Below are 21,047 nucleotides of genomic sequence, written 5' to 3' on the forward strand. Positions count from 1 at the left end.
AACCTCCATTTGGGCGGGTCAGGTTCCAGGATTTGGAACCTGAGGGCGGTTCCATCCGAGGACCGAACCTCATCAGGTTACCCGCGGGTGAACCTCAGGTTCCACAAACATGACAGACAGGTAAAAAACGTGACTATAGGTCAATTGCATAAATCATGTAGAAACAGGCTGTATTCTCTTGTAATTGTAAGCCAAGACTTCATTACTGTATGGCCTTGCAGAAGGATACTATATGTCTACTCATCAGCGCATGTCCTGGGTGGTTTATCTTCGAAAGGGGGTTTTAATTGTCAATTGTTTACATTGCATCTATAGTACAGTGATCAGTCATGGTTCTTAACAGTCAAGTGTCAAACTATCAAACTATATACCCATCTTGTAGTCTCGACTTCTTCTCCTGATACACGATGCTGCGTATGAGGTAAGGGTAAAGCCGAGTTATCATCTGGATGCGCAAATTCATTGGTATCAGAGTCTTCCTCATCGTCAGAAGAGACCGGCGACCGCTGAGAGTGGCGGTGCGTCCTGGGTTACCTGTGTGGTTACTATTGTAGCGGGTGTATCAAGATGCATCTCGACGCCTTCCTCGGTATCACTAATGGCCTCAGAGCAAGTTGTCTGGATATCGAGTTCTTCAGACGAAGCTGCGATCTCTTCCTCTGAAAGGATACTCTTGGAGAATCACTCGCTGCTCCTCCTTGGTATCGAATCTTGTTGTACACATATACAGCATGATATCGCGAATAGTCTCTGGGTTTAACGACCCCCGGCGATAGTGGCAAACGTCCCGGGCAGAGTTAAAAAGACGCTCAACCCCGGCACCAGTCGCTGGAATTGACATGATATCACGGGTAATCCTTGCAAAAATAGGGAACTCTTTCTCATGATTTCTCCAGAATATCCGAGCAGATTCATCGATAGTGGCTAAGAAGGTTAGTATTTAGATTGGTTTATTAAGCTCACTCACTTACCACTCTGGATATATCTAGTCAGCTTGTCGTGTTGCGGACCGGTTGATTGCTGATACTGTAAGGAATCGCCCTTACAGGCCCTCTCAAGCGCTGATTTGGCTGGTAATAACATACTATCAGACTGTGTCATATTGTAATGTTGCCAGAGTGGCAATAATATGACTCGAACACTAAGACAAACCACAATGCAACGGACAGTTGAGTATGAGAAATAGAAGCCCGGTGTGGAGATTATGTACTATAATCGAGGGAGAACGGTAACTAGACCTTGCCAACTCCCATCATTTGGTCCCATGGGACCACTCCCATGGGAGTAGATGGGACTCCCATATGGTCCCATGGGAGTGCCAAGAGATGGGAGTGAGGTGCCAGTCCGCTCCCATGGGACTTTGATGGGACTCCCATGGGACTGTAAACACTGCAAACACGTAGAAAAACGTGACCTGCATAAGATATGCAGAAATGCCCTGTATTAATGGGTATTTAGCTTACAGTGGGAGGTAGCATTGAATGATTCTGGATTAATTCCTGTCAAAAAGTAGTGTAATTATAGTATCCTGTGATTAAACTATCTAGTATACTCGTATAGATCTTCATCCCTACGCCGCTTACGATCTCTTTGGGGGCGTGCCTGACTTGTAGTATCGATAGCAGGCAATGGATGTAGTGCCGAATCATCATCTGACTCCTCAGCGGCCTCCTGATCGGTAACAATCTCTCCTGCTTCATCTGAGTTATCACCGTCCTCACCCTCGCTAATTGCCTCTGGTATACACTCAGGAAGTTCCGCCTCCCTTACCTCATCACCCTCAGTCCTTTCGTCCTGATTTAAGGTAGCCTCAGGTTGGAAATCCTCCCCAGTTTCCTCACTTTCAATATCAAATTTGGATAAACAACGAAGCATCATCAAATACTGTATTGTTACTTCGTTCAATGAGCCTCGTCGATAATGGCAGATATCGCGAGCAGTACTAAAGAGGCGCTCAACACCGGCGCCAGTAGCTGGGATAGAAAAGACATCCCGTGCAACCGCTGCGAGTGTCGGAAATCTATACTCATTCTCTTTCCAGAAATGGCATGGGTTTACTACGCTCCGTTCTACATATAATTAGCTTAGTTAAGTTATAATCATGATCATCTAAACATACCAGTATTAAAATATCCCTTAAGTTCTTCTTGCCACCCAGTCTTCGGCTGCGGTGGTGGCTCTGGTTGATCCTCCTCGAAGAGGCTCATCATTGCATCCGTGCTATGCGAGGAGGACTTTGCCTTTGTAAGCACTTGCTTTTCAGGCTGGCGTTTTGAGTAATCCTCCAAATGATTATGAAGAGACTTTTCATATATGTCATGCCAGGAGGAATCCATATTATCGACTTCACCTGCCCACTCTGGTCCTTTAAAGAATTCAAGCTTATGCTGGGGTGCAAGAATTGTACCAATTGCATATAGGCTGCCATGTGCTTGCTCAGTTGCTTTATAGTATACCGAGAGTTTCTTACTTCCGGCCTCAAGAGCCTTAAGCATAGCCTTTTTCCAAGGCACTTTCTTTCGCCGAAGTCGGGCCTGGGCCTGCTCAAAATGGGTAAACAGTCGGTTGTAGACCCGGAACACATCATGGATTGTTGTCGCCTTAATCTTTGATAGGCCAACCGTCCATTTGTAGAAAGGCTTTGTGATATGGAGCAAGTATTCGATCTGCCGCCATTCGCTTTTACCAAGCCGGAATTCGGGGCGCTGATGCTCTGCGCAATATCTTTGGTAGCTATCTGAAAGGCGATTGGCGCGCTGGAGCATAAGATATGTTGAATTCCACCGAGTGCGTACATCCTGGATCGGGGCAAGCCTCGGTTCTTCGCTTTGAAGATTCAGAAATGCCTCCCGTCGCTGTGGGCTGGCATTAATGAAAACTGCGAAGGCCCGCACCTAGTAGTGTAGCAGTTAGTATTAGATAAAATTGTTAAAGGCATTAGTTACTTTACCTTAGCTAGCGTATAAATTACTCCCTTCTGTCTCTTTGCCTGTTGAAGAACACTCCCATTTTCTTCCGACCATGTTGTTGCCGTCTTATCGTTTTTTGGATCAGCCTCCATTAGGCCAAGGAGATATTTCAGACTCAATTGAATCACATGAGCAAGACACGGAATCCGTACAATTTCAGTGAAATTAGGAAGCTCCAACCGTTCGATTGAATCACATAGACTATCGACCAAGGTCTTATTATTTGACGCATTGTCTGTAGTAATCGCAATCACTCGATTGGTAATCTGCTGTTGCTGAAGAACCTCAAGGAGAACGTCTGCCATATAGGAGCCTGTATGCTGGCCGTGAACTGGCATGAAACCTAGAAGTATCTCATGATAATCCCAATTGATATCCACAAAATAGCCTGTGATTGCCATGAATGCCTGTTGGAAGGGTGAGGTCCAACAATCAAGGGCAATTGATAGCTTCGCTCCGGCTGGGAGAAGAGAAAGGAGCTTTTGCTGCTCTATATGGACGATTGACTGGAGCCGACGCCGCGCGGTCTTTGGTGATAGAAGGGTGAGCTTTTGTTGAGAAAGCTGAGCCTCTGTAATTAGATCTTCAAAGTCTTTATGCCGGAGGATCTGAAATGGAAGGCGTGAGTTCGCTATAAATTTGACTTGGGCTCTTTCAAATCGTTGTTGGTCAAAGACTTTTCGGGTAGGCGTACGAGTAGACTAAATGTAATATAGATATTAGTATCAAATCGATAGAATGTAGAATCGGACGTATATAATACCGCAAGTTCGAGCGATTGCTGTATATCCTGTTGTGTTGAAGCCTTTTTCGAGGCAACTACACATGCGCGGCTAGATAAATGTGCAGCGAGTGACTTCGAACCATTTAATGTCGAGGATGGGTGCGAGAGCGCTTTTCCACACCTCCGACAGAGTGCCATTGGTTTCCCAGTTTGAAAGTGTGCTACTTGGTCAAAGTGCTCCCAAGCAGCAGAGGTATACCTTGCTTCAAAGTTCACTTTATGAAGCGGAGGGTGTGGGTGAGCACCTGCCGTATGGCGCCACCACTCAATGAAGTCGGTCTTATTCATTGTAGTCCAAAGAACCCAGAACTTTTGATGTTTAGGACCGATACGGCGGAGATTTGGAGGAATCGGATTCGGCTCTATTTGGAGGATTGAGGATTCTGGTCCGCTATAGATTGGCTGCTGGCTAATTGAATGATCTGGCGTAAGGGGGTCATCAATAATGCCAATGCTATAGACTGAAGAAGGCGGAGGAATTCCGGCGTGGGACAATGTGATCTGGGATGACGGGCCAGCCTCAGCATATAGTTCTATTGCGACATACTAGAATAACAATTCTGTTGAACTAGAAGAGGGTTTAAAAAGCATATCTCTAACACCTACCTTTACAGTCGCGAGAGTCGCGTTCGGCTACTAGCAGAGTTCAAACGAGTAATAGCGCGAAGATACATCACAAATAGGCTAGTACCCACTTATTATATGTTACTTATTGGTCTGTTCGACGGGACTCCCATATAAAAGGGAAATTGATTAGATTTAGGGGTATCTACAATCCCCCACAACTTCAAGGGGAAAATTCTCACTTTTGAGCCTTCTTTATCCCGAAATTACTCAATAACCACGTAGTATGAATAGTTATTCTAAAGTGAATATAACTAATTTAGAGGTAAGGTTTCTTATGGTGCGGGAATTAAATATAATTTGTTAAAATCTTTGTCAAATTTGTACTTTCCAAATAATATGTAGAAAATGTAGTGTAGTACCTCTCTGTAAATATATATTTTGCTCAACCACTTCCTTCTAATACCATGTTTAAATCTCCTTTGCGCCCAGAAGCCACCACAATCTAGTATATGAAGTTTTTTTTTTGAAGATGGATGCTTTTTGATATATACTTGAGTCATTTGTTAACTCTATTATGGACTATGTCATATAAAAAAACCATATTGTTAGACATTGAAAGTAGGGACACTCATACGCCTGTAAATAACAGTATTTTATCTGATTACTTTGCAGTTTTGTGCAGCTGAAATAGGAAATCCTTGGCAAAATTATGCTAGCGTGGGACCATATGGGAGTCCCATAACTCCCATGGGACCCCCATGGGACTACTAGGGTAATGGGACCGGATTTTTTTAGTCCCATGGGAGTAGATGGGACCAGGATATGGGACCAAAATTTTCTTAGTCCCATGGGAGTTGGCAAGGTCTAACGGTAACTTGAATGAGAGTTTTGAAAAGAACGAGAGTGGTGAGTTGTGGGAGAGAGGTGAGTTGAGGGGGAGTCTTAAATTGAGGGAGAGTGGTCAAGTTCGCCAATTCAAAAGTGATACACTGGGCATAGTATACATAAGTTGTTGGTTGAACACTAACTGCTTTTCGAGAACGGGGCGTAGTAAACCAATCTCCGGATTATCGAGCGAAATTTTCGATACTATAGGCAATCCAAGGGTTTCCATCTACAGCCCGTAGCCTCTACAGGTATGAGTTTCATGTAGCTGATCTGAAGGTCTGAATTATACTTTCAATTGAATTACTGGGAACTTCGTTATAGGAGAGACCTCTGAACAACAACAGGCTATAAGCCCGAGAGCAATATCTCAGGTGCCGTCTCTACTCATCTAAGAATCATCTGAACCATCTTAATTATATATCTACCATTTCAGAAGCAATGCAGGTTCAGTCGCCTACGGCAGAAGCCCAAGGACACAGGCCAGAAGCAGAAGGTGGTATTGAAACTCAATTGACATGTTAATCGTGCCAAGCCCACCAACACCTACCGGTATTGGTGGGCTTCACCGGATAACAAATTTTCACCGGATCACAAATTCTTCCATTAAAAATGCATTAAACCACTATTTACAAATAACCACCATGACTATCTATATACCAACTTCCACCATTACTATCTCTTGCCGCCATTGATGCTTCATGCTCAGCCTCAGCTAAATCCCTTGCCTTTTGGGCCTGCTGTTCAAATTCCAATTCCTTGGCTTGCTTAGCTTGCTTCCTCTGGAGCTTCTTAGCATCGCCATCGGCCCCTTTTTTTATCATCCTATTGGCACATATAGGTGATAGTACTGAATTCCGTGCTCCAAGAATCGACTGCCCATTTCTTGGAATATCTGCTACTGATTTGTGGTATTGAGACTTCTTTAAAGATCTCTTTACTAAATCAAGCTGCTGAGATAGATATGCATTTGCATCCATACTCCGTTGAATATGCCGTTTTTCCTGCGCAGATATAGATTCAGCTCGCTCTAGATCTTTAATAAGCTTAGCATTAAGCTTATTAACCCGGGCGATAGTATCTGGCGGCGAATTGGTGACTGAGCTTGAGATATCTGGGGGGGGGAGAAGGCGTGAAAATCCTAAGGGGGGACCCTTCATTCTCGATTTGTATTTGGCGTAAAGGACTAAGCACGACTTCCGGATCAAAGGGGTAAATACCCCTAGATTTAAATGAAGATTGGATGGTTCTGCTAGTAAAAGCTTGCTTCCGGATATTGGCGATCATCCTGAAAAAATCCCGCTTTCTAGCAACACTTCCACCCCATATCATCACTTCGTTATTGGCGGTACGGAAGTAATGTTTTAAGCATTGAAAAGCCTGACCATCTAGCGGTTGACAGAGATGGGTTGTATGGGGTAGGAAGTAAAATGGGATAATGTTTTTCTCCTTACAAAAGGTAGTAAATTCAATGGTAGTATGAGAACCATGGTTATCCATCAATAAAAGCCTTGGCCTACCCTCGTCGACGTGAGAAATTGAAGCATGATGAAATGAACAAAGCCATTGAAATGCAGTCTCGTTATTAATCCAGCCATTAAGGGTAGGTTTAATTCGAAAATCGGGGATAGTGATATTTTCATACCACTCTGCCATTTGGGAACTACCCTTAGGTAGAAACCATGGTAGCATAACCCAACCATCGGCGGCAATATATTCAATGCCAGTAATTGATTCATTTTGACCACCGGTAGGATTTGTATATGCTCCGGTAGGAGCAATAACCTTTTGTCGCTTTCCCTGGCCAATTTGGTAGCCGGTTTCATCCCAATTGAAGATCTCATTTTTCTTAAATCCATATCGTTTAATAACCTTTTCAAAGCTATTAAACCATAGGAGTAATTCGCCATAATTCTCGCTATCAGCCCTTGCTTTTTCAGCAGGTTTAGGGCTAATATATCGGATATCTAGGGGTAGGCGATTGATGAATCGGTATACCCAGCTGCGGCCAACCTGCCGATCGGAACCAGCATCTTTTAAAAGCTGGTTTGCAGAGCGCTCAATGAGATCGGCGGTATTTGCAGTATATGAATGGCGTAGTGTTTGGATCCAGGATATCAATGCTTTTTCTTGCATCGGGTTTAATGCCTTACTTTGACTAGCAATGGTGGAATTGGACTTCCGTCCACTAACGCGCCCGCGTAGTCGGTTGTAGGGAATAGCGAATTCTCGCGCCAATTTAGCTAAATTAGGCTTATCGCTTTGGAAGTAGGCTTCTGCGGCCTGTAGAGTTCTCATCTCAATATTTTCATTTTGTTCTGACATCGTGTTGTGGTATAAAATGGGTAGAAAATTGATAAAAAATGAAGAATTTGTGATCCGGTGAAAATTTGTTATCCGGTGAAGCCCACCAATACCGGTAGGTGTTGGTGGGCTTGGCACGATTAAGGCAGATTCGCTGACCTGCTATCGGCACAATGTTTAACCACTTTTATCAAAACCTCACCTTTCGATCTATCTTGAGTCGTTACGATCCGCCTGAGAATTCCGAAGCTGAGATAAGGAGAATGCGGGAGATACTTACGCTCGCTGGGAATAATTATCACTTTCAGGGGTGAGTCACCACACGTGTAACGAATCAAGACCGATTAGTATCCTGAAAAAAGCAATTACGAAATTTGTCCGAAGGTTGATACATTACCGCGATCCGTTATAACACATTAAGTTGTGGGCATTTCACAAGAGCTGGAGACACAGGGGTTATTAAGATAGTCGCACGTGAAATGGCCGAGTAATCTGGGAGAGGAAAGGCAAGTGCAATCTGCAAGTTAGCATTGCCGATACTTGATTATTCAGGAACCTGCTACAGCGTATTGTGCTGAATAAAGTTGACCGTGCTGAACAAAGTGAATATGTATTTTTGGCTAGGCAGCTTTGACCGGTCGTACTTTTGTCCACGGAAAGAGAAAGACGAATTTCTCGTCTTTCGAGGAGCAGAACCTTGAACCTCCCTAGGAAGAGCCAAACTTCGGTACTTGACCTGGGTGTTAGCTAGTGACAAGAAGCAAAGTGTTCCTCTAATTCGAATAGCATGTTGGGGCAGGCTCAACAACCCTCAATGGTGATGTCAGAAGCAATGCAGTTCCAGTCGCCTACGGCAGAGGCCCAAGGACACAGGCCAGAAGCAGAAGGTGGTATTGAAACCCAATTGACATGTTAAGGCAGATTCGCTGACCTGCTATTGGCACAGTATTTAACCACTTTTATCAAAACCTCACCTTTCGATCTATCTTGAGTCGTTACGATCCGCCTGAGAATTCCGAAGCTGAGATAAGGAGAATGCGGGAGATACTTACGCTCGCTGGGAATAATTATGACGAAGTTATCCATGACCACCAATTAGTTCACCAATGCCGCTCGCCGGGACAACTAGGCTCGCTTTACCCGGACGTTCAAAAAACTCTTAACTCGACACAGTAGATAGAAGTCTCGCTTGTTAAGTGTTGTTGGGCAGCCCGCCGGTTAAGTCCCCTTACTCTGTTCTTGACCGGTTGCTCTTGACTGGTTGTTCTTGACCGTTTGCTGTTCATCCACCGTTTACCGTCCGTTGCGAATATTCTAATAGGTGTTGTTAAAGGTACACTGTCTCAGCTGTCTCAACACCGTTACGTTGCTACTGTAACCTTACCTCTGCTCACCATATCTTTTTAGAGTTTTTCTTTTACTGAATCTCTTTCTACTGCTTATCTAACACGCGGGCGGATATATGGTACATGCGCTTCTAGCTCTAAGATTTCTTGCACAATCAATGGAAATCTCCTTGCGTTTATAGTACCTCGATCCAATTCATAATTCCAGATCTCGCAACACGAAATGTGAAACTTGTCGGCCGCCGTGAAAACTCCAAGCTTGTTCCACATAGTTGCATGAGGTTCCATATCATTACCAGAAGCGCACTTCCGATTTTGAAAGTGCGAGCGCTGAATAGTTGCTACCTCATCATCTGGTAGATCAACCTGTGATAAAGAAGCTTCCTTATAGAAAAATTAGCCATATGCAGCGATCACGACAGATATCTATCGCATTTACTTTGAACCCTCCCTTGACTGCAGCGTCAAAAAAGAGTGATTGGGAACAGACTATCGCACGATATACCTGGAACCAGAAGGCTTTGCAAGATTGGTTGAAGATTTGGAAACCCCATGATTGATGTAGCTTCATATAAGTGAATAGCAAGCTTAACTCGATTTACCATATATCATTTTATTATATCTGCCATTAAAAGAAGTCTTAAGTGCTATGACGTCAACAATACGATCGTTTGGTGCAGGGATTGTATATTATATGGTACAGTACTGTATGTGCAGCTCTCGTTCGTTTGGATCTACAGTGGCATCTCCAAAGTTTGGACACCCCCTAATTGCTTGTCAGATGCTCCCCTCTATTACATGTATGTACAAGGCTCAATTGATCTGTATAGACTGACGACAGTGTCTGGCTACTTGTTGAGTCCATCTCTGCAGGGTTTCGGGACCGGATATTCATTTGAATGACATCGTCTATATGAATCCTTCAAGTTCCTTTTGTGAGTCTCTAAACTAACTAACCATCCAAGAGGCAAAGCAAACACATCCACGTATATGCGATAAATAGTCGAGTCTTTCTCCCAACCCTCCATAATAGTCATCCAATTCTTTTGATCAGCTCATTACGAGTGATAATGAGGATCTCAGATACTAAATCATTGTGTGGAAGTGGGCTCTTTTTTCACGTAGGGTTCTCTGATGCAACGACAGGGCTTTTGCTATTCCGAGGGGCATAATGCGTCACGCCTTTGATGTGGTCTTCTAGGAAGGGAATGGGATTCTGTCCATTGCCTTCATGTAGGTCCGCAATTCTTTTGGCGAGCGATGAGTCTTGGGGCTTGTGTCGAAATATTGCCCAGGCATGGCTTTTCCTGGACAGCCGAAGCAGGTAGACAGGTATGACTACCACTTGAGTATGGGCGTTGTCATAATTGTACTCGTCATTGTTGAAATCGAGTGCAAAGTAGGTGTGTCGCGGCCAAACCTCCACCGCCAAAAGCCGCAAATCCGCTTTTTCTTTCCAAGAATCGACGAAGCTTTCGATTAATTCACGCGTCGAGGCCAGATAATCTTCGTGGTTCAGCTTTTCGGTAGGCAGGTCACCCAGGATTCGGATTGAACGATGCGTTTCAAGGGCGTCGGACACAGCCTGATTTACTTTCTCCATGAAGCGTAGTGGCGGCCTTTCACTTTCAGAAAGATCACGTGTGAGAAGAAATAGTTGACAAGAGTCTCAGGTGTTGCCCTGTCTCAAGTGCATTTATAACAAAGGGCGTTATGCACGGACCAACGCAGGCGGTGAAGATTAGTCAAGTTGTCCGTTGTTTACGCACCAATTTATGCATTGAGCTTAGAAGAATTCTTACCCTGCCATACGAGCGGTATGATGTATCAATCTGCGAAATATTCAACATCCTTGTTTGGAAATTGAGAAATTACACACTACATTTACAGCAGTAGACTAAAGGTATAAAAAGACGTTTATTGAACGAGCGTGAAGCGGTGATAACCCTCCTGCGTGCGACAGCCGGTATACATCCACTCGCATATAATCCCCCCACTGAAAATGAGTAGAAAGATGAATATGACCGACACACCTTGCCTCCTCGTGGAATCTTGTTTAATTGAGCTTCCCAAAGTTCTGATGCGCCGGTGTTGCGAACCGTTGGCTCCTCATCAACCTCCAATCAAGTTTTCAGCGGCAACGGCGAACTGCAGCACAGAGCTGAGGGGACTAATAACCGCAACTGAGACACCCACATAGTAAGCTCGTGATCCGGGGAGCAATAGGGAAGAATCTGCAGTATCACTCACCTAAGGGACCATGTCACTACTAGCTGGAGATGGATAATTACACGCAGGACAGAGGCTCTCGCCAATGACTGGAGTGATCTCCTGCCGCGGGCTTTGAGTAGATGGTTGACAGGTCGCGTTCGGGGTATGTCTTTCGACCAAAGCATATCGATCGAGATGCCCGCATCGGAACAACATTTCGTTCCACTTGCACATCTGCAGCATGTAGAGCCGTTAGTATTGGACGTTAAAATCAATAGAAAGGGGCCCAACCTTTTCCGATAATTATAACTTTCTGGCGAGGGATACGTATGGTATTGAGTACTACTGGGAGGATGATTGTTTGCGATTTTCTCATATCCTGATCCCTTCCAACATGTTCGTCTTATACGTTTTACCAAACGTGCACAGTCCGCTTTGACTATAAGTTGGTCTATCACAAGTCAGTCGTAAGTACTATTATCGGAGCACCCAAGGTGGTCGCGGGCAAGTATAATTGGTCCAGGGCTTTGATCAGCCCCGCGGAGAAAACCAAAGTACCATTTGTTCGCGATTACTAGAGAAAGCCTGTGAACTAGTACATGTGAAATTGCATGCTCTAATGCGACAAGAGCACCAGTGTCTCCAGAAAGCGAGCCCGTGATTGGGGATATATTCAGCTAATGTTCTCGCCGCACTAGGACGATAATGCGCCCCTCACTTGCAGCCAATAAACACAGAGCCAAGGTATGTCCCTGGACCCTTGCCTTATGACGTGAACCGCTTACCAAAGCATGTGCCAGCCAATGGGAAGAATTTTCCCCCCTTTTCCTCCATCCATTCCCTCCATTCCCTCCATCCTCTCCATTCCCTCCATCCTCTCCATTCCCTCCATCCCCTCCATTCCCTCCATCCCCTCCATCCATTCCATCCCATCCATTCCACTTCGTTCAAAATGCCACCGTCTCTGGATGCTGGGGACCGGGCCCAGCAACTCAGCCAACAAATCAACAATAAGATTACACAATTTCAGTTACAAGGACTCACCTTCGAAGACCGGGAGCTTCTAAGAGCTCGTCTACCCTTCGTTTGGCGACCGCACGAGATCATTCCTGCGGTGTCCGCAACAAAGTCCCGACAATCTCGTTCTCGATACATCTACAGTATGATTCAGGACGCAAGCAACCATCTCTTTCTTGCTGTGGTACTGGTCGTCCCACCCACTGTCTGTATTTCGCCTGCGTTCCAGTTGGTGTTAAATTCATTGATGAGCCTTGAAACCTACGTCACTTTTCAGTTTCAGCTCAACGCGAAAGCACAAAGATTCTTCGAGTCCACGGCAGCTGAACAGGGCTTTGCTACCGAGCGACGTTACCTGAGCTTCATGAAATCCATGTTTTCTGCACCAGAAGCCAGGCGTGAGCATACTCAATACTTTCTGGATAATATATCCACTAACCTATGACAGAGATTCAATTAGCCTACTCGCTTGTTGCTCGTGATAGCATCGAGATATTCATGAACGAAATGCTACAGGGAGTCGTTACTAGTGAACAATGGGCCAAAGAAGGAGCACAGGGAGGCGATACCACCGGCTGCGTGACTATATTCATCCCATCAAATCAGCACCAAGATGCTTCATGCACCATAAGGGTCAACCGTGACAGACTAGTGCACTCGATACACAAATTCAACATGACGAAACTCAAGCTCGAGTGAACTTGACTATGCAACCCAACACTTCGCAACGATGGTTTGGGGGAACAGAAAAAGTGTTCGGGCTGTTGGTTGCGAATGCTTCCTCGCCACCCGTGACTTTTACCCATCCTTCTGTTTCTCCGGGTTTCAATTTAAACGTAATTGTCTTTGAAACGGGCTCTCCTTCGAATATCCCATCTGCTGTCTTCCACACATCGTAAATAGTCTGTTTAGTTCATATTAGCTCAGCGACACCACCGTGGAGGTGTAGCACATACTGGCTCATTAGGATTCATTTTTCCATCAACAAGGTCTGCCATACTGCCATCTGCCATGATCCGGTTCTTTGACTTCTGTTGAGTCTAGAGTGAGTTTACGGTCACAGTTTGACTTATATGTACTGAGTTACCGAGCCTGGTTGCATGTAAAACCCAACCTCTTGACAGAGAGATAATATTGCTCGACGCCTCTCACTCTTCGGTCCAGATAAGAAGTTTTCGGATACCTGAACGAAACCGGACGAGAAAATGAAGAATCGGCTATTTGAAGAAATCTTCTGGTGCGGGTGATAAGTCGGCGCGAGATGCCAGGGTGGGCCGTTGATCGTAAAATCTGATTTGAAGGCTTACAGATTCAGTCGTGTCCATATAACAGGGTGTAGCCCTATACAAATGGATAAGTCCGTGGCCGAAGTTTTACGGTGCTGCCGAAATGAGCGCGAAGCAAATTTTCGCGGGCGCGCAGAGGGGTACAACTGTTGGTGCCCGATGGGGTTGCCCCACGTCATATTACAAGAGCCTAGGACTGCGGCCAATTCTAATCTTCCGACCCACCTTCATAGTAAATCTCCGGTCTTTGCAGCGAAGGCTTTGCAGCGACATGATGATGTCTAATCACCTCAATAAAACAATGCAGATGAGCTCACTTTCATAGTCTGATTGTGATATTGATAACGAGGACATGTACTGCACAAATTCTGGGCCGGCTTGATGAGAGTTTTCCTTTAGCAGTAGGTAGGCCTGACATTGGTTGTAGCAGAAGTGAACTAGTAAGGTCCGAATGTGAAAATAGAGCGTCAACAACGGGTGTCCATAGTTCATACCACATATTCTGATTCATATCCTAATTGGACCAACGAATATCTCGAAATTGCAACTAATAGTGCGGCAACTACAAAGTCTTTCGACACGGAAACTGCAGAGCACGAGCAGAACGAGCAGAACGAGCGGATGGAGTGGATGGAGTGGATGGAGTGGATGGAGTGGATGGAGTGGATGGAGTGGATGGAGTGGATGGAGTGGATGGAGTGGATGGAGTGGATGGAGTGGATGGAGTGGATGGAGTGGATGGAGTGGATGGAGTAGATAGGCCGTCATCGTGGCTGTGAATCATCACATTATGGCCTGTTTCTGATTTTCCTGGCTCCATGCTCTAGAATTACAAACCGTGCGGTTGATCCACATCATGACGTGTCACATGCAATCGATGCAACTAGGATAAGTCAAGCAAACTGCACTTTGTAAAGGTCAATCTGGTGGCAATGAACCTGAGACTGAATGATTAGCTTTGATCTGTTCTAGATTTGCGTCCATGCAGCCAAACAAAAATTATATGGCTAATGACAATATTCACCAGCACTAGTCTGATCTATTCAATCACAATTGCGCAAGGATCGCCAATATGGCAGTATAATCTTTAAAGTCTAGACTTTCTACGTGCCAGCTAATCCTATCTCGAAAATTTGATTTGACCTCCAAGAAAGAAATTCTTCTGAAAGTCTGACCCCATACGACAAACAAGATGGTGCAACCAGCCCCTGTAGGACGATCGTAGCTAATGATGAGAACTGGGGTAGTGCATAGTGTATGTGACATTGGTACGAAGAGTATATAATCTTGCATATATTTACGGTCTCGGCGTCGCATATGCTTCAATTCAGTGTTGTGCTGTTTCCCTACGTGGTTCTATATCTTTTTCATCCTAATACCTAGAGACTTGTGCGAAATATGGGTATATCAAATACCCTCTGGTCTCGTTTTATCGAACTCCTTGGATGCTGCAGGGCGAGGAAGCAGTCACAGGAAGGCCTTCAAGGTTTGGATGCTTCTTTGATAAGTTGGACTGCAACATAATAACCATTGATCCAGAAGTGGTGTATCAGTGTTCGGCACCGCATCGTGGACCTTCGGTCAAATTGATTTCTGCAGAAGAACTTGACGAGCTTGCAGTGAGTGTCCCGGAACTGTTGCATTCAGTCATCTTCCAATCCATGGCTCTAACGGATAATAAATAGAAACAACAGTCTAGTTCGAACTTCAATGTCGGTAATCTGCGCATACGCATACTTGGACAACTGGTAGATAGCAGAAGTACCAATGTTTACCATATGCAGCGCGAAATCAGGAAAACGGAGGAGATCCCGGGCACAAAGGATCTTATGCAGGAGTTGTGGTTTGAGCACTATTGGGCCTCGCAGACAGAGCTGATTAAATCTTCGATTGGACGTGATCTCCTGCAAGCCGAGGCCTCCAAAGGAGTTAGCGAGCCCTTGCCTGAAGACCACGCTTTCAATTATTCCTGATTCGCCCAGCTTCTCCATACCCTAGATAGTGCCATCATGCAGTTAATCTGAATTATATGGCCGATGAATCAGAGCGGCTGTATACTAGAACCTATGTTGGAAGGATAATTAAGCCAAGGGCCACGTCAGTCGAGGCTGAAGGCTTTGATATTATAATCTTGATTAAATTCTACTTGCGTCCCCACCGCTAGTTCTATCCAGCAATTGCATCTAGTAGACTTTGGATCTGTGGAGATGCGTTGGCGAGCCGGTCCTCACCTATAAAGTCTGAGACTTCGTCGAACTGACAGCCTTCTGTTTCCCGTTCGGAACAAACTAGCTTCATTTATTAGCTTCTATTCACTTTGCTTCAAGATGTCTGACGTGGAAAGGCGGCTCGCAATCTTGATGCAAGCTCTGGTAAAAACGGGCTTGGAATATATCTGTCCGCGGTGCTTTCAGCTCTTTTCAGATCCAAAGGCATGCTACCGTCATTGTCGAAAGGGAGTGGAAGGAGATGAAGGCGAAGGGAATGGGGACGGTATCCACAAAGGTCTTGGTCTAATCACGAAGGAGGATTTTCCGGAATTCCTTCGATGCTACCGGATTCCTATCGGGTTTCAAATAAATGAAAGTGATCTTCCTTTGGGAGAGGGCCCAGGACGCCGCTCATACGACAAATGTTTCTCTGTTGAGTTTGTACTTGACAATTGTGGTGAGTCTTTTCACCCAAACGCAAGCCCTATGTGTTGAGACTGACGATAAAACAGTCGCAAAAAGAGAAATAATCGACGCAATGCGGTTGGCCGTGATTAAGATCTAAATCAACAACAGTGTTGCAGAAACTAGTCGACCGACGGCAAACTAACATCGCAATCTAGATACCGACAGAAAGCTTTCAATTTGTCCCGCTCATCTAGCGGCAATCTTTGACAGGTGGGGATCAGGAGAAGAGCAAAGGAAATGGAAGTGGTAAAAGACCAGTTGGAAGCGTGGTATAAGATTCAATGATTGAAGTTGGGTTGGACAGGCAATTGTATATATACCTGTCTTTATTATTTCTCATTGACTAGTATGATGCGGATAGGCGAACATGTGGTCAAACTAGGTATACAAGATCCCGTCGCCTAGGATCACGTGCCATTCTAATTGCCCCAATAGTCCCCTCAATCTTTCCTTAAAGCTTGCCAACGTGTCCGGTTCACACATTTTCGTGTAGCTGAGGTGGATAGATTGGCACACTGTGTCAAATTGCTCGTCAGGGTCGGCGAAGAATTGAATAAGGCTCCGGGGTAGAGGCACCATTTTCGAGCTAAAATGCCAGGCGAGAAGGGAAAGCATAGCCAAATCACGAACAGCGAGTTCACCTGCCATACGGTGGGCATAGTTCCTCAGCCGTCTGTTCTTGGCCAAGGCTCTGCGTTTTCCCCAGGGCAAGTAGGGATACTTTCTGAGTGCCTGGCAGGAAGATGTCAAGAATGTGGTCCTGTCATTGGGCTCGTGCTGTCGTTTGATTGCGCGCTTGAGGTATTTCGAGCCCAGAAACCACACTTGTTGAACAATTAAAGTCGTTTCGGCGGCTCGGAAACTGGTTCTTGGGAAAGGAAACTTCATAGTTTAGCATATGACTGCAGATAATCCAGAATTGATTGTCTTACATAGAAGTCTTCATCTAACGACATGGTAGCAGGTGCTCGGAATTCTGTTGGAATATTGGAGCATGGTTCCGGTGTAAGATGGGTTAGTCCAATATTTGTGCTATGCTCGAGATGCTCCTGGTCCCTTGATCCAGAATACGGACGAATAAGAAGAGAGTATTTCCTGGATGCGGCATGGGTCTTCTAATAGTAGTATCGCCATATCACAGACGCTAACAGGGGGCTGTCCCGACCTATTAAAAGCAAGGGCCCACTTCCAAATACGAAGCCTGTCAAAAAGTTGAAATTTCTGTCTTACTGAAAAGTAATGTAAACTTAGCGCCATTGCGCAGCCGGAATACTTCTAGCCCTTCATAGCGTGTTATCTGTGTTCGCCTGGAGCGGATCGATGCTAGTTCAGGGCCACTGTGGAGACCAATTACATGCACCTTTCATTGGATAACTGACTGAGTGCTTGAGAACTCACGATGGCTGCATGCCTATCTCACTTATAGGGATAATTTTCTCCATTGCATTTTGTTTGGCGCCATTTCGAATTACCAAGAAATGACTTTCCGTACCGGGGTCCCCTGCACATGGGGATTCTCGGAGTGCCCGAGAATGTGCATTGCTTAGAAAGGATATTTTATTTGTGCCACAGCGTTCCCCAAACTTCAGCTCTTCAAATCCCTCGTACAGTTCCGTCCATTGCATACATTGCGTCCCTTTCAGTCACCCGCAATGGACTTCCGACCACTCTTCCAACCTTTTTCTCATAGTGAGTAAACTTATCATCCTGTCAACTTCGATACTGATAGGCCTGAAATAATAGTCTTGAATGACCCAAGAGGGCATTCTATGACACCTTGCCTCAGTATCCTGGCAGCATGTAGAGAGAGATATGGTCAGCTTCAGACCGACGCACTCTCACCTGCCTACATTTACCTGGTCATGATGGAAAATTCGACCTACTATGCAATGAACGGCGAATTGGGTCAGCTTTTTCGGCGATTATTGTATGATCATCTTCTAGAAGAGTGGCCCAAAGAAACTGATATGGGTGGCTTCATTCATATTACTCTAGCGGTCAAAAGAGAAGTGCTTATTCGGTGTGATATATTTTATGACATGCGCAGCTATACCGCCATAACCGGGAATGTGGAGGGGACTGTCCTAGCTGAAAGAGCCATCCTGGAGATGTTTCAGCCTATCTTCGACTCTGATCTGGCTATTGGAGCGTGGAAGATTGAATTCTCTTTCTCCGATTTCCGGCCGAGGGTCTCTCGGATAGGTTCACTTACAGAATTGTGTTCGATATTTCGCTTTCCCGTATAGCTGGCTCAGTCTCAAGGAATATTCAGATTCTTACTCGACTGACAGGAAATTCAAGAATTGACACATAAATTTGAGCGTGCTCTCAGCATAGATGCGAGCTTTTGTGTAGAGACATGATCTTTTTACCCGTGTGTACTTACTTTCTCCAGCTTTTTTTCGTATCAGTATATGAGTTCTTTTTTAGGAACTTTATAACCAGAGGTAGGTATGAAGCAAACCTTGATTACGCATCATGTGTCAATGTTCGGATCAGACAAGGTACAAGGTCAAGCAATGGAGAAGGAGAATGGAGAACGACATTATTGAGATAGCAGTGTGATTTGGGTCGTGGCGGCAAATGTAGGGCGTCATTAGGTTGGTTCATTTGCCCAACCTTCTTTATATCCGCGAGACCACTGAGAACCTGCAAGGGCTAGTAGTCGAACAGCATCATCCGTCACTTTGCGTGGAAAGTACCAGATCTTCCGCCCTTCGAGGATCATAATCCAGGTTAGCTGAGCTCCGTTATCCACGTGGATGGAGAATATCGCGTTTGCTCCGCTAAGCAGAAAGAATTCCCGTCGATCGTTTCTCCATTGCGAGTCCGTTTTTCCAACGTTGTCTGGAATTGCGCGAGACAATTTGCTAGAGAGATCGTGTCTTATTATTTCGGTCGGACAAAAGTCACCAATTCTGTTCTCGATATCCAGAAGATTGATTGCATGGCGTTCGTGCTCAGGAAGCTCCCAATGTGATAGAACTTCCTGGACTGCCATTCTTCGTGTTCTTGAAGAAGGGTCTGCCACAGTATAGTCGTAAACGTCAATCGTGTTGTTGGGTTGCTCGCGTAGATGCATCCAGAATGCATCTAAGCTTAGTTGGCGACCAGAGAGTGAATTTCCAGATAACGATTTTCGATGAAGTAGCGGTTTATCAAACTTTTCGCAAAGGCAATCGTCCAAAGCTCGCGAATCTTTCAACAGAATCATATCCCCACCGGATACTGGGAAGGTAGATGGTATCGATTAGACTTCCGCAGAGCCCATAAAGCCCAAAGCCCAACCCAGCCCAACCCCCAAATGGGTTGGGTTTGGGCCCAGTTCTCGGGCCCACCGATGGGCCGTGGGCCTATAGTAAGGGCCCATGAGGCTTTTGGGGGGCCCATTGGGCCCCAAACAGTGCAAACATCCTAATTCTTGGCATTTGTATAAGTTATGTAGAATTTCCCAGTATTTTTGAGTATTCAAATTACCGTCTGAGGCCCCCAATTGACTGAGTTCTCATGAGAATCGACTGAATTCACTGTTTAATGAGATTGATAAGATCAACTGATGAGATCGATTGATTAGATATTAGTGGAAGCTAAACTATCTACATGAATCTAATAACGTTCATACAAATCATCCTCAACATACTTCCTCTTCCTCCCCGATGTCCGTACCTGAGACGGTGCAGCAGTGAATCTGATAGTAGCATCTTCATCGTCAACCCTATCTTCATCGTCATCGTCAACATCGATCAGATCATCAGACCCAGAACTAGGTCCATCACCCTGCTCTTCAGTGTCACTAATCTCTTCAGCATCGACATCATTCGGTTTCTCAACATTTTGTTCTCTCAACACGTCAATCTCATCAGATAAGAGGTCTTCTGCTACCTCCTTTGCCTCCTGGACATCAAGGTCAAACCTTGATGTGCAGAGGAATAGCATCAGCTCTTCAATAGTATCAGAATTCAGTTGACCGCGGCGATAGTGGCAGATATCTCGTGCAGTGTTGAAGAGACGTTCTACCCCAGCGCCCGTTGCGGGGATTGCAAGGACATCCCTTGCAAGTGCAGCAATGGCTGGAAAACGGTATTGATTCTCTCTCCAAAAGGAGAGCGGTTCTGAATCAGTCACATCTATATAAAATTAGTATCAAGTGGAGAGATGGCTATAGAGATGAATATGGAGATGAATATAGAGATAGCCATGATATGAATGGAAGGGTTCAACTTACTACCGTCGAGATATTGCGTCATCTCATCATCCATAACTGGGCCTGGCGTTGCTTTAGAGTGAGGCTTCTGTTTTCGAGCCAGGTTACGAAGCAGTGATCTTGGTGCCGATCCAGAGGAAGGCCCTTGTGGGCCTTGGGCACTAGTAAGACGTTCCTGGATAGGAGTGAGGGCATCTCGGAACGCCACTCGATACTGATCACGGAGTTCTTTGGCATCCGCCCAGTCATCAGAAAGAAAGAACTGGAATCTACTATCTGGCGATAGCATCGTACAAACCGCATAGATATGCCCGCGCATTCTATCAGTCTCTTTGTAGTAGTCACGTAATTTAGCATGGCTAGCTTCGAGAGAGCTGAGCATCTGCTGTTTCCAAAGGACCCTCTTTCGCCGTAGCTGTATCATTGATTTCTCAAGATGCTCAAAGAGCCTATTGTAGATCAGAAAGACAAGATGCGATGTCACCTCTCGGCTCTTTGAAAGGGCAAGGGTAAAATCAAAGAACGGCTTGGTGAGATAAAGAAGGTAGTCAATTTGGCGCCATTGATCATCATCAAGTGCGAAGTCTTTGCAGTTAAACTGATCACAGTACTTTATAATGAAGACGCGGAGTCTCTTTGTCCGGCGTAGCATTAGAAACGTTGAATTCCATCGAGTTCTAACATCCTGGATCGGCATAAGCCCTTGCCCTGGGGGTTGAATAGCAATGAAGGAGTCCCGACGCTGAGAGCTCCCGCGGATATAAAGAGCAAGATACCGTACCTTTTTCAATGTATG

At 45.2% G+C, this 21,047-nt stretch overlaps 5 protein-coding genes across 5 annotated transcripts; 3 read left to right on the forward strand and 2 right to left on the reverse strand.

Annotated features, from left to right (window-relative positions):
• Positions 1-9,972: 9,972 nt before the first annotated feature.
• Positions 9,973-10,458, reverse strand: N7471_010511 (uncharacterized protein; the record flags this gene model as incomplete). The annotated part of the gene is made up of 1 exon (XM_057283230.1): positions 9,973-10,458. The coding sequence occupies one exon, from the start codon at positions 10,456-10,458 to the stop codon at positions 9,973-9,975; it is 486 nt and encodes a 161-aa protein (XP_057132209.1).
• A 1,560-nt stretch (positions 10,459-12,018) lies between these two features.
• N7471_010512 (uncharacterized protein) lies at positions 12,019-12,782 on the forward strand (the record flags this gene model as incomplete). Its single annotated transcript, XM_057283231.1, has 2 exons — positions 12,019-12,481; positions 12,532-12,782. The coding sequence occupies 2 exons, from the start codon at positions 12,019-12,021 to the stop codon at positions 12,780-12,782; spliced, it is 714 nt and encodes a 237-aa protein (XP_057132210.1).
• An 888-nt stretch (positions 12,783-13,670) lies between these two features.
• N7471_010513 (uncharacterized protein) lies at positions 13,671-14,125 on the forward strand (the record flags this gene model as incomplete). Its single annotated transcript, XM_057283232.1, has 2 exons — positions 13,671-13,693; positions 13,924-14,125. 2 exons carry the CDS (start codon positions 13,671-13,673, stop codon positions 14,123-14,125), a joined length of 225 nt encoding a protein of 74 aa, XP_057132211.1.
• A 1,022-nt stretch (positions 14,126-15,147) lies between these two features.
• Positions 15,148-15,342, forward strand: N7471_010514 (uncharacterized protein; the record flags this gene model as incomplete). Its single annotated transcript, XM_057283233.1, has 1 exon — positions 15,148-15,342. The coding sequence occupies one exon, from the start codon at positions 15,148-15,150 to the stop codon at positions 15,340-15,342; it is 195 nt and encodes a 64-aa protein (XP_057132212.1).
• Positions 15,343-16,425: 1,083 nt separating this feature from the next.
• N7471_010515 (uncharacterized protein) lies at positions 16,426-17,003 on the reverse strand (the record flags this gene model as incomplete). Its single annotated transcript, XM_057283234.1, has 2 exons — positions 16,426-16,929; positions 16,980-17,003. 2 exons carry the CDS (start codon positions 17,001-17,003, stop codon positions 16,426-16,428), a joined length of 528 nt encoding a protein of 175 aa, XP_057132213.1.
• Positions 17,004-21,047: the final 4,044 nt, after the last annotated feature.

The sequence above is a fragment of the Penicillium samsonianum genome, assembly GCF_028829775.1.
Source record: "Penicillium samsonianum strain IBT 33392 chromosome Unknown utg000006l_segment0_segment0, whole genome shotgun sequence".
NCBI lineage: Eukaryota > Fungi > Ascomycota > Eurotiomycetes > Eurotiales > Aspergillaceae > Penicillium > Penicillium samsonianum.